At 40.2% G+C, this 14,029-nt stretch overlaps 1 protein-coding gene across 1 annotated transcript; it reads right to left on the bottom strand.

Moving 5' to 3' along the window:
• Window positions 1-6,444: 6,444 nt before the first annotated feature.
• On the bottom strand, window positions 6,445-13,801 carry LOC125307567 (cytochrome b5). The gene is made up of 5 exons (XM_048263611.1): window positions 13,391-13,801; window positions 12,007-12,135; window positions 8,160-8,186; window positions 7,988-8,022; window positions 6,445-7,799 (listed from the first exon to the last, which is right to left on the bottom strand). Exons 1-5 carry the CDS (start codon window positions 13,580-13,582, stop codon window positions 7,706-7,708), a joined length of 477 nt encoding a protein of 158 aa, XP_048119568.1. The 5' UTR covers window positions 13,583-13,801; the 3' UTR covers window positions 6,445-7,705.
• Between the last annotated feature and the right edge of the window lie 228 nt (window positions 13,802-14,029).

The following is a 14,029-nucleotide window of genomic DNA, read 5'->3' as shown; positions in this document are numbered from 1 at the left end:
TCTTGGAATAGGTGCATGAACCATGTAAAAAGAGAGAGGTTTTGGGGTTTCCAGCAAATATAGCTATTCCCCAACAGATTAACACACAGCTGGGCTCATCTTCGCTGACCGCAACTAAGTATAAGTATATATACTCTTTTGATCCCGTGAGGGAAATTTGTAACTTGAAATTTGAAAAAGTAATTTGAAACTTGTGGTTCTTCCCAAACTGGACTATTACAATTCATTGTTAGCTGCCCTCTAGTTATAGTGAGATCATTATAGGCCTTACAGATGATTCAGAATGCAGCAGCACATCTCTTTAATCAGCAAAAGATGATAAATGTCCTCTTTCAGTTATGCTTCATTGGCAGCCAGAATTCAATTCAAATTCCTCTCTGGTCTATAGGACACTTACTGGGTCCGCCCCTTGTTATTTTAATTCCATGATCCACTGATGAGCGCCTACAGTGTCAACCATCCATCAAAGCTAAGAGGTCACCGTTAAGACTCTCCCTCAGTGGTTCCTCATTGGTGGATGAGTTCTACATTCAATAAATGTGTCTATTCACTTAACACTAAATTAATTGGGGGGCAAGCAGCGAAGCTGCGCGGCAACCCATAGTGTTTGTACCTTTTCTAATTATAATTCTTCTCCAGTGGATGTCTATGGCAGCCCATAGAACCGTACAGTAAAAAGTTGTGAAATTTGGCACATTGATTCCATACACTCCCATAATCCATTTCACCAAATTTCAAGTCTGAACCCCAGGCAGCCTAGCGCCACCAATGGACTTAACTTTTGAACCGTATGTCCAATTTTGAACATCGATATATAGTTGGAACCCCTGGACCGACCTGAGTTCAATGACTCCTATTACGTTACTTTCCGCCATATTGGACCTCCGCCATATTGGATTTCATCAAAAACACTTAAAAGTTTTTATAGGTCACAAACTTCATCCAATTTTCACGAAACTTGGCACAGATGATCTTCAGACCATGTCTCATAATTGCATTGCCTTTGACACCCATACTCAAAACTGGTCGCCAGTCACGACCAATCTCTGTTGAAGTAAACTCGGTATATGGGCTCAGGACCCAATTAGGAGAAGGCTCAATAAATTTGGTGGCTTTTGACCACTATGGGGGCTCATATCTCAGCAACACTTTCACATATCAAAACCAAACTTGGTATATGGACTTGGGACCCCATCCTGAGGACACACAATCAATTTGGTGACCTTCTACCACTAGGGGGGACGCTAGAGTTACAGAAAGTTAGCTCCTATCTCAGCAACGCTTTCACGTATCAAAACCAAACTTGGTTCATGAACTCGGGACCGCATCCTGAGGACACACAATAAATTTAGTCACCGTTGACCACAAGAGGCGCTATAATTAATAACACTTTCTCGTATCGACACCAAACTTGGTACGTAGACTCGGGACCACATCCTGAGGACGCACAATAAATTTAGTCACCGTTGACCACAAGGGGCGCTATAATTAGCCACACTTTCTCGTATCGACACCAAACTTGGTACGTAGTCTCGGGACCACATCCTGAGGACGCACAATAAATTTAGTCACCGTTGACCACGAGGGGCGCTATAATAAGCCACACTTTCTCGTATCGACACCAAACTTGGTACGTAGACTCGGGACCACATCCTGAGGACGCACAATAAATTTAGTCACCGTTGACCACGAGGGGCGCTATAATAAGCCACACTTTCTCGTATCGACACCAAACTTGGTACGTAGACTCGGGACCACATCCTGAGGACGCACAATAAATTTAGTCACCGTAGGAGACCACGAGGGGCGCTATAATTAACAACACTTTCTCGTATCGACACCAAACTTGGTACGTAGACTCGGGACGACATCCTGAGGACGCACAGTACATTTAGTAATGTTTGACCACTAGGGCGGCGCTAGAGGAACAGGAAGTGCTGATGCATGTCAGTTGCAGTGCAGTACAGTTGAGAGACCCTGGGCAATGGGCAAGTGGTGCAGTAGAGACCTTTAGGCAATCGGCAGGCGAAGCAGTTGAGACCTTTAGGCAATCGGCAGGCGAAGCAGTTGAGACCTTGGCGATGTCAAATATATCTGCCATCTCGGCAGCTCAAGTATCTGCAGCCAGCTTGGCCCCCTCATTGCTGCTTGGCAGCTATATTTATTTTAGTTATGGTTTGTATGTTTATGCATTTTGTTATTATAAACACTCATAATTTACATTGTTGATATTTGATACTGTCATTAGGGGCCAAGCAGCGAAGGCACCCATTGTGCTTGTACCTTTTCCTATTATTATTCTTCTCCAATGGAAGTCTATGGCAGCCCATAGAACCGTACAGTAAAAAGTTGTGAAATTTGGCACATTGGTTCGGGACAGTCCCATTATGGGTAGAGGAAGAAGTGATTTCTCAGCAAGGCTTTCATGTATCAACACCAAACTCAGTACATGCCTCAGGACCCAATTAGGAGGAGGCCCAATAAATTTGATGACCTTTGACCACTAGGGGGCGCTATAATCACAGGAAGTGGGCTCATATTTTACCAATGCTTTCACGTATGGAAACCAAAACGTAGTATATGGACTTGGGACCATCCTGAGGACACAAAATAAATTTGGTGACCTTCAACCACTGGGGCGCTAGGGTAACAGAAGATTAGCTCATATCTCAGCAATGCTATCACGTATCGAAACCAAACTTGGTTCATGGAGTCAGGACCACATCCTGAGGACATACAATAATTTTAGTGACCTTTGACCACTAGGGGCGGTATAATTTGCAATCACTTTCTCGTATCGACACCAAACTTGGTAGGCTACATTGACTCGAGACCACATCCTGAAGATGCACAATACATTTAGTGACCTTTGACCATAGGGGCACCATAATTAGCAACACTTTCACCAATAGAAACCAAACTTGGTGTGAGGACCAAATCCTGAGGATGCACAAAAAATATGTTGACTTGTGACCACTATGGGGGCGCTAGAGTTAGGGAAATGAGCTCATATATCAGCAAGGCTTTCACATATCAAAACCAAACTAGGTATGTATGGGGTAGGGTTGCAAAGGGGTGGAAAATTTCCGGTAAATTTCCGGAAACTTACTGGAAACTTTCCATGGGAAGTTAAGCTGGGGAATTTTGGAAATATTCCAAATTGGAAACTTTCATGGAATTAAAGGAAATTATGGGAATTAATGGGAATTTACTGGGAATTTTTGGTAATTCCAACTTTTTCATATACAAACATTAACATTTTGTTAACCAATATGATTTGTTTGTTCATATTTTCGCTTAGCTTAGCATACAAAGGGAATTAATGAGAATTTACGGGAATTAACAGGGAATTTTTGGTAATTCATACTTTTTCGTATACAAACATTAAAAAAATTTTAACCAATATGATTTGTTTGTTCATATTTTCGCTTAGCTAAGCATACAAAGCTAGCTACCATGCTAGCGGGAATCCTATTCTCTGCCTATGGTTTACTAGCGTGCTAAGCTAGCAACACTGAAACCACTGAACTGCCCAAGATACACCACGCCACTCTGATTGGTTGGAACATTAACTGACTATCAGTTTGTTCAGTTAGAATCCTAGAAAATGGTAAAACAAGTAAAAAATGACACAACATACCACCCCAACCAAACCTTATAGATTATGTAAGTTATATATAAGTTGTCAAGCTTAATCAGACAGATTAATCGTCCCATTACAGTTTAATTACAGTTTAATTACAGTGCCAAATGACGCACACCAATTTGAATGAGGACAAAAGTGATGACAAGCCTTTAACTGGGCAACTCTGTTTGCAAACTTCTCCCAGTTTCACACCAGTTATTCCCACATGAGATGACGTTTTCACTGGGAATTTATTTTCCCCATGCACATGAACACACCATAGGTTTCCTTTACGTCTAGTAGCCTATGCTGATTGCTGTGTGCATGGGATTGACGTATGTGCAGGGTAGAAATTTGACTGAAATTGCATTAAATCAGGTTGTTTTAACTAGTATTATGCTGCAAGATGGGGTTTTGTCTACTACATTTAAGTTCCCTGTTATAGATTAACTTGCCATATTAAAATTTCCCAGTTTATTCCCATTAATTCCCGTATATTCCTGTTAATTCCCATGGAAATTTTCCAACTTTGAAAATTCCCGGAATTTTGCAACCCTAATGGGGCGGTGGGGAGGTAGGTATGTGTATGTGTGGGGGTAATGGGGTGTGTGGGGGAGGAGGTTTATCACCCGGAGAGAAGAAATACTCTTTTCTGATTGGCTGGCGGGGTGGCTATTAATTCTGAATAACAGGACACCGTTCCATATCAATGCTTATGAATGGTAACTATAACAACCATAGTAGGACGACGGTTGCAGGCTTCGCAACAATGGAATCAACTGTAAACAACCTAACTGTCCATGCTATCGCTGTTATAGGGCCAACGAAAGTTGTACAACAAGCTGAACTAGTGAGCTTCTTTTTAAACGGAACCGCGTGTTTCCTTTGCTTTACATTGGCAACCGGATGATAAGCGGGATAACGGCCTTCGAGGTGTGTCCAGTTATACGGAATTAATGGACTCCACTGCGCGTCGGGGAGTTTTTTGCCCCTCGCCCTCGTCCATTAATTCCGTATAACAGGACACCTCGGCGGCCGTTATCCCTTACATATGTGTGTGGGGGGGTTAATTGGGCATGTGTGTAATGTAACAACATTGTGTTGCCATGACAACTCCTGCTCAACTGCTTGGCCCCCTCATTGTCGCTTGCAGTTATATTTGTTGTTATTATTACTAATATGGTTAATGTATAGCCTAGAAATCTAGACGCACCCTAGCAGCAGCAAATTACATTTGCTGCCAGGGCTAGTCTAGTAACTCTCAGTTGGCTTGTGAGCTCGAAAAATTAAACTTCTATCAGGCCAATCAAATCGTGTATAGAGTTGTTAGGTGGCTTAACACATAATGATTGATGGCAGAGTTGCAACGGTTTGGCTTGAATTCCCTGCTACTTTGAAAACAAATAAGATGAATATTGCTGTTGGCGAACAGTGACACGAGTTAAGCTTTTATTAAGTTAGCAAAAGTTTGAACTAGCCAACTAGCTCCGCTGGTGGGAAACGCATGGGACTCATAGCGCTGTCCTATTGCGTGCAGAGGGAATTTGAAAGACAACCGATTATCCCGCCCCTCGGACTGAGCACTGCGAACGGTGAGTACCCAGACCCTACATTTTAATGTGGGTCTGGCTCGTCAGGCTAGTTAATGTAGGCATTTCACCTTAATTTGAAACTATTTGTTTTAACTAATGTCATGTTAATATACTGTACGTCGCATTGGGCAAAAACATCTGCCAGATACCATTTATGGCCACCATTTTACACCAAACAAAGATTTGGGAAAGATTCTTAAAAGATTGTAGTCTTTTAACTAATAGGCCTACCCCCCATTCAAACTTTACTCAAAAGACTCCAGTCTTTGAAGAATCTTTCCCAAATCTTGTCAAAGTTGTTTGGTGTAAGGACCTTTAAGCACAAACATAATATAATTTACAACTTGTTGCACTCACCTGAATCTAATTAATAATTTGTATACTCATAAAGTACATGTAAAGCCAAAGTCCCTCTCGGTTATGTTTATTCTTTGGAGTAGGCTATAAGCCGAAGTTAGTCACCACTCAAGGCTAACAAATGCAATCCTGACTGTTGCCAAAGTCTCCATGGTTAAAAGGAACAAGCTCACGGTCGCTCATATCGCATGGCCATGGTTTATCTCTCGAAACCTCAGAAACTCAGGGAAATCCTATTTTTCTCAGCCAAATGCCTTGAACGTGCCTTGATCCCCAGTTACTTTGATGGATGATTTGAAAAGGCCATAGCCAATGCAAAGTCATAGTCCTTCATGCATTCACATTCTTCTATTTCCACTTGTAACGGGCAGGGCTGCACATAGCGACATTTCCATGAGATGTGAAAAAAAGCAGATTATGTGAAAATGAAGAAAGAGTTTTTGTCTTCTTAAAACTTCTTGAAACAGGAAAGGATTAATGTCTTTGAGGCATTAGACCTGTCTGCTTAATAATACATGAGTGTGTATATTTAAATATTACTCTTTTAAAATAAACGTGTTATCCCTATCTGGACACATTTGTTTTAAGAGTGTAGACTGTGTGCTCCTTAAATACACAACTGAGTTGGAAATATATTTCCTAGCACAGTGGCATTTCAACCTGCTTTAGTGCAAAGGACAGCACCCTTAAGACAAATATGTTTTCTGCAGACACACTACTGAATGGTACATTGCTAAGTCATGTTTTGAAAATTCCTCAAATAAGAAAAGGGAATAACCATCACAATCAGACATTCCAATCTCAGCCTGCAAGTTTATAAATGACCCTCAATGCCAATTACTCTAATAAACAGACACAGCCATTCAGACAAACAAATAGAAGACCTCTGAAGAGGACTTAGGGTTTAATAAAGGACACTCTTATCAGACCACATGGTGTACATTTTGCTTTCCCATTTCATCAGGATTCTGTATGTTAAAATACAGACCAAATAACAAAACCAGTCTCCTGATGGGGCACATATCTTCAAGAGCATAAGTTGTATGTCATTAATGCATAGAAATAAACTAAACATGTAGGTATGGGCATAACATAAATATATACGCTGTGCAATTTCAAGTATTATGGGTTACAAGCTCAAATTCTCACTACCCGAATGTTTCTTATAAATGTTTGAACAAATAAATTACAGATGATTGTAGTAGTATACTTCAGTATATGCATATGTAAAAATAAGAAAATAGGTTTGGAGCAAGAGATTATTACGTAGACAACACAACACAAACTATTTACCCAAGAAGAATGTATAAACCAATGCCTAGTTTATCCTGTTAGAAAGCACACCAGTGTAAAATCTGTGAAAACTTTTGAATCAGCATGCTAACCTATTGAGAAGAAACATGCTTTTGGAGACCCACTATGGACCAATCTGGAAATCAGGCAATTTGGTCCATTTAAAATTTCCAACAATTTTTAACTCCTTCTCATCTGTAATTCTTAACAGAACATTTGATTTAGTTGATGAGAGGATCACGTTAGGTTAAAACTAAGGCAATCCCCCATTTTTCCATCGGCAAGCTAGCAGCAATGCATAAGAAAAGCTGAAGACCTTAGATACATTTAACATCAAACCTCACACTGCTGTTATAAAAAAATATGTTGCTATGTTTCTTGCTTTCATCCTCATCAGCTAGTACACCCACATCATTTTCAGATCTCATGACGACACCAGGTATAACAGACAATTCTAAAAATGTATTCTGTTTAGAACATTTAGACACCATTATGTTTTTTTTTGTTTTTTTTTACAGGAGATCTCACAGTTATTACTAATTGATAGAATATCAGCCATAAGAAATCAGAAACAGGACAGAGGACAAACAAATAGAACCATTGTGACACAACAAGCCATCACTTGTTCAGGAAAGAGCAGAGTCTTACAAAAAAGGAGGAGAGCACTCAAATGGGTCTCCTCTTCTGTAGAACGAAAAACTGGTTGTCATTGAATTCAAGGGCTCCATTGAATGTGTCTGTGCATTCAACTTGACCATGAGGCGGATTTAGTCAAATACATTATTAAGGCCTCCGGTCAAATGAGAGAAAGGTCTGAAGGATCTTCAAAGGGAAAGGATCAAGACGACTTGTGTTCCATAAGGTAGAAGCGATACATGACCCCAACAACAGCTGCTGCAACTGCAGGGATAAGCCAAGTGGTCCAGGAAGCACTATAGCAGAGGAAAATAAAACGGTCATTCAGCTGAAGAGGTACAAAGACGTAAAAACACATTGAAAGATGTTAAGAGCAAAACTGGTATAAATGAACAGAACAACAACGACATACAAAACAGAGTGACCAGACTGCCCACAAAATTGAAACCAGAAACAATTTAAAGTAAATAAATGTATGACTAACCTGCCAGAATCATTTGAAGTTGATATATAGACGTCCTGAAATATAAAAATACATACACTTGAATAACCTCAAGATGTACAATGGACATGCATTTACATGACTTTCCTCCTTATCTTCTACTGACATTATACAAACAAATTTGGTTTGATCTAACAAACAAGTTTGATCTTACCTTTTTCGCTTCTTTCTTACGGTCTTTCTGCATAGGTAAATAAAGAAAGAGTTATTTCTCAGTTTTTTTTTCTTACAGGAACACGCCAACTTTTTGGAAAATGTTCTAATTTGCTGTGTACCCCAGAGTTAAATATGAGGACGCATACCCTTCTCTGTGCATGCAACAACCCAGTCTGACACCGTCTATGTTAGTATAATTTACTGGAAGTGAGTTACACCAGTTAGCCTATAAGACTCTTTTGGCTATGTGTGTAACACACTTCTAGGCTAACAGTGTCAGACTGGGTTATTGGTCACACAGAGCAGAGAAGGATATGCATCCTCTTATCTAACTCTGGGATAGACAGCAAATAAGCTTATTTCCCAAAAAGTTGGTGTTCTTTTTACACTGTACATCATTACAAGCAGGCTTGGAATTTCACCATTCTGGGGGCAAGGCCACTTGGCCTTCAGTTGGGCATATTTGGTGGGGGGCACAAAGCAGTCCCTCCAGGATTTCGCAAGGATTTTTTGAGATTCTTGCGATCTAAAATGCCTGATTTCGCGACAACTTGTCTAAAAAATTGCGATGGAAGTTGCAGTGCTTTTAGCTGTTTGTTGCGAAGAAATTGCGGGAGGAAGTGAAAATTGCAAAAATTTAATTGAGGGCATTTAAGGTTAGTAGGCTAAGACCAAAATCACACTGATCATCTTGATGCTTATTAAAAAGGATAAGTAAAGGTAAATAGTGAGGGTTACAGAAAATCAAAGTAGGCCTACTTTATTTGTGTAAATACTTTGACTGGGGTAATTCACAAAGCAGTAACCTTTCGTAGAACTGCCCAAAAAAGACAGCCCCCTAAACAGATGGCATCATGTCATGTTTCAATACATTCATATATTTTGTAATTCATATTAAGTTCAATATATTTTTAATATTCATATTATGTGACTTGCATAATTAGCCAATTAAGTATCTAGTAATTTCATATTGATTTAAACTATTAGACTACACTTTTCTTTAATGTTATTAGGCTACATTGGTGGTGTGTAAGTCTAATTGACTGCCTGCCACTTTAAGGACGTGAGAGTAGCGTAATTACATTTCTAAGTGGATTGGAAGGCTTGCATCTCACTGTGTTCGGCTACGAGTGGAACTTTTTGCATAGTGCATTACGATATGTGGATGGAATTCGGGATGTTGTCTAGGTCATTAGTTAAAATAAATGTTAAAAAATAACTGTGAATGAAATCATTCTTGGATCACAGAAGAGGTAAATGTCTTGAAATGTTATTAATTTGTATGATTTTGGTAGCACTACACAAACTGAGCCCACAAGCTAGCAAATATGACACGAGCTAAAAGGAAAGGTGTAAACGTTTGCCAAATGGGTTGCATACTGTAGCCTACTCAAATGTCGGTAAACCAAGTAGGCCTTAATTAACTTACTTTCATAGTCTAGGTAGGTTAGTAACACCAGGTTGAGAGATGCAAGTAAAGCAGATCATTAACGTTAGCCTTCTATTTATCGTCATCAAAACTGCAGAGGAGTGAACAAACAAGTTATAGGGCAGTGTCTGGTGTCTGCACAATATTCTGCGCGAGGGACTGTTGTGGTAGGTGAAATTTCACGGGGAAACCATGATGATTGGTCAAATTTGTGAAAAAGTTGCGGTGTTTGGACAAAATTGCGAGGTCGCCCAGAATTCACAAGGATTTGCTGAATTTGCGTTAATTGTTGCGATCGCAACATTGCGAATTCCTGGAGGGACTGACAAAGGCCACATGTCAGGGCACCAAGGCCAAAGTTAACTATACAGTAGTAGGCTATAAAAAAGATCAAAGTTGTATTAGGCCTATTCACTGCAGTAGACCTGCATCACTGTATGAAACATTACAAAAACATGAAACATGACATAACATAGAACTGTAAATCATCTGATCATCTAATATTTACAGATATCTAGGCTATATAACATTTATTTTATATTTGGCCTGTTATGAAATCATGTATTGAACAATTTAAGCATAGCTCAGCTTTAAGAAACTCAAATAGCCTAGAGGCATGCTTAGCATTTTGTGATCATTATGGCTACTTTCACAAACTCTTAGTCAGCTGTCCTCTGATTTACCAATATCTAGGCGATATTTGTAACATTTATTCTGTATTTGGCCCGTTATGAAATCATGTGGAACAATTTAAACACATTGTAAAACTTAAAGCCCAAATTTGGAGACATCCATGTATGTCGAACTTTACTGCAAATTCAAAACTGGATTACTCTGGAACGGCTAACTGTACAGGGGACTGCTTTACACCTTTGTGTTCGTAAGGTCTCCGTTTATTCTGATATATGGTTTGTCATGTGTTAAAAGAAGGGTTAGGAAAGTATTCCACCGAGATGAATGGGTAGGGAGATCATGGGGCCTAAACCTTCAGTAGAATGTATGATTAAATTTAATTATATTATTTACTTTTCATGAACCGTTCAACACAGCAATTATCGGCTAACATCGTTTAAAATCTGAGAAAAAGCTCTTTCATGTGATACTTGTGATGTCTGTGTGATGAATAGGCTACTTCGCGAGTAGTTCAACTGAGAATGGGTGAATTTGGACGCACTTTCTTGCGCTGTCACTTTCTCCACTGCGTAAAAGACTTTAAAAAAATAATTTTAAAAATCGCTATTAGTAGGACGCAAAGCAGAATATTGAAAGAAGGGGGCACCAAGGCCACCGTGGCCTGTAAACCTCTGATTTTCAAAGGGGCCTCACGGCCAACGCCATCGCCATGGCCATGGCCGCCGTGAAATTCCTACCCTGATTACAAGTATTACTTATGCAAGTTCATGTTAACAATACTAGCCTTTAGAATATTACACTTTTATTTTGAGAGGCATGGCCTTAAATTTTAGGAAAATCTTATGAAGCCATGGCCTTTAGGTAGCTCGTATATGCCAGAAGGACTCTTTAGGTAGCTCTTATATGCCAGGAGGACTCTTTAGGTAGCTCTTATATGCCAGGAGGACTCTTTAGGTAGCTCTTATATGCCAGGAGGGTTCTTTAGGTAGCTCTTATATGCCAGGAGGACTCTTTAGGTAGCTCTTATATGCCAGGAGGACTCTTTAGGAGGGTTCTTTAGGTAGCTCTTATATGCCAGGAGGACTCTTTAGGTAGCTCTTATATGCCAGGAGGACTCTTTAGGAGGGTTCTTTAGGTAGCTCTTATATGCCAGGAGGGTTCTTTAGGTAGCTCTTATATGCCAGGAGGACTCTTTAGGAGGGTTCTTTAGGTAGCTCTTATATGCCAGGAGGGTTCTTTAGGTAGCTCTTATATGCCAGGAGGGTTCTTTAGGTAGCTCTAAAATGCCAGGAGGGTTCTTTAGGTAGCTCTTATATTTCCGGCGGAGAGTCAGCACTGTTGTAGCGGCTATTGTTTTAGTGTAACTGTTTACATGGACCCGTTTGGGTGTTGCGCCTAGTGAATGATCATGGTAAGATGCTGAAAATGTATGTGTGTCAAAGTTGAATAGGATAACGGAAAGAGTTTCCAGGTTGGGCATAAACAAGATATTCAGTGTCTGAGTGAACACAAAAGAAGCAGAATATAACAGAAGATGCCATTACAACACAGCTGACGCTCCACCAGAGATATAGGAGCTGGCTGAAGAGCCTTCCTGGCCTATAGGCAGTTTGTCAGTAGCTCCGCCTGCAAATCATTGCCCTAACCTCCTTACAATTTGACATTTTTGCATTAGAATTTAGGAACTCCATAAGTGTTCACACATAGGCCCAGTGATTCAATTAGATCAGTCTACATCAACTTGCACTTTCACACAATCATTCTGAAATTTAAGACTGTGTACCATGTGAACCTCTCCAACATAATACTGCTCCAGCATCTCCCTGGCGTCTGTGGAATGACCAACATCTTCGAAGCTTTCAGTTGCGTCTGATCCAGCCTGCTCCAGTAACACCTCCTCACCGCCTGGGTGCTGTTCATTAAGACAAAGAATTTAAGAATTATAAGGCAGAGAACTATTTCCACATTCTCAAGTTACTGAAAACAGCTTATAGCTTTTTATTGCTCCTGGAAGAGCACCAGATAATTCTTTTGCTGGTTTTGCAAGATGTACTGGTTAACGGTGAAGGGTTTAGACCCACTTGGTGCTTGATGGCAGTTTAACAGTTGACAGTTTAACTTCGCATAATGTTTACCACATATCAATCTTCCACAGAACCACCTAATTTATGTGGCCATCATAAGAGTTGAGTGAAGGTCTGATAACCTTAGCCCCATTTCAGACTGTACAAGGTTGCACAACACCGGAACCATGAACTCAAATAACCCCCAACATTACCAAACGACGCCCATCACAGTGATTCTGAACTAGTGCCCCCCCTCACCGACTGACTATTCTGTTTACTCCAACTACCTCTGACCCACCTATAATCTTTAATCTCGCAAATGCGTAAACCAAGTCCATGTGCTTGTATGGTCACCCTGGCGAAAATTCATTAACTAACGTTAGCTACATGGCTTACTTATCCAAATCAACCAACTTAACATTACACAACTCACATCTCCGATAAAAAAAACGTTAGAGGGTAGGCTTTAGTTTCATAACGTCAGGTAAAGCATTTCAGCTAAAATGGTCCTGTATTCGCAGAGATAGTATTAGCCTGTTCTACTAATTATTACCAACGTGAACACCAGAAAACACCGGCGATATCGCCACGTTATCACCGGTAGCACGGTGAGCAGTATACTTTGCAGTGTTTGACGTAAACTAGCCACATTTGCTAACTAGCTGCTATAACAGCATCAGTGATGTCAAGTGTCTATCCGTACAGGCATAGTCTGCCTGTGGTAACGGTTGGGTATATGGTTGTGTATTAAAACTATGGTTGTGTATTAAAACTATTAAATCCACGAGACATATCCAAAACACTTGACAGTGTATAGAAACAAACGCAACGTTAACACTTAGCATATCTTAGCTAGTGGGCTATATCACATAGCCTGCTACATGAATTGTCTACCTAGCAGCTACCTGTAGAACACGTATAAACTGGAAACGTATAGAATTTTGACCAAACAATTTCACTATGCATCACAAGACTACAGCCAAACTTCAGTGCTACAGATTAACTTCAAGTTAACCATTACCAATGCATCATATCTCGAGACATGAATTTAGCTAGTGCTAGCGCTATCATAGCTTCTATCGTGTAACTTCATGGCCTCACCTCTTCCAGGAAACTCGTAATATCATACACTTTATCGTGAATGATGAGCCAAGTGTCCCTGCTGAGATTATGAGCTTGGATTTCCTCGAGTGTGTAGTATTTCACATTGCTTTCTGGCGTGTCCCCATCTCCATTTTCCTTATGAGTGAGGGTATCTTCTGTATTCATAATAGAGTCGACTTCCTCTCCCATTGTTCGTCCGAGTTATTTGCTATCTTTCAGCCTTTGAATGAATTTAAACTACTGTTGAATTTTCAGTTCACAACACAACACAATGTAAATGCGTAAGTTATCCTATGACATACGCATCGCTAGCGTTAGGAAAACTCTGAACTGCACAAGACCGAATTCTCCTCCCACGCCAGCGTCTAATCAGCAGACAAATGACAGACCAATCACTATCTACGGAGCCACTTTTCAATGAGCCTTTGGTGTTCGCTGAAACCAACCAATACAACGAGGCCTTTTAGATCTTTAACCAATCACAGTAAACAACAGCGAATCACGAGAACTTCACATCATACCACCAGAGCCCGCTTACGGATACACCTTGCTGTCGCTCAACAGGTTCACTTTTTGTATCCTTAGGAGGTTCTAGATTACATTGATACACTCACTTTTAGTTAAATATATGGTGTA

Source organism: Alosa alosa, chromosome 14, assembly GCF_017589495.1.
Source record: "Alosa alosa isolate M-15738 ecotype Scorff River chromosome 14, AALO_Geno_1.1, whole genome shotgun sequence".
NCBI lineage: Eukaryota > Metazoa > Chordata > Actinopteri > Clupeiformes > Clupeidae > Alosa > Alosa alosa.
The sequence above is the reverse complement of the archived record's forward strand: the minus strand, read 5'-3'. Positions and strand labels throughout refer to the sequence as shown.

Bases quoted from the DNA above. Each gene is read 5' to 3' on its own strand.
- LOC125307567 (XM_048263611.1), bottom strand. From the start codon at position 13,582: ATGGGAGAGGAAGTCGACTCTATTATGAATACAGAAGATACCCTCACT. The intron at 8,023-8,159 runs GTAAGATCAAAC...TTTATATTTCAG, and splicing joins GTAAGAAAGAAGCGAAAAAG to GACGTCTATATATCAACTTC. The intron at 7,800-7,987 runs GTTAGTCATACA...CCTCTGCTATAG, and splicing joins ACTTCAAATGATTCTGGCAG to TGCTTCCTGGACCACTTGGC.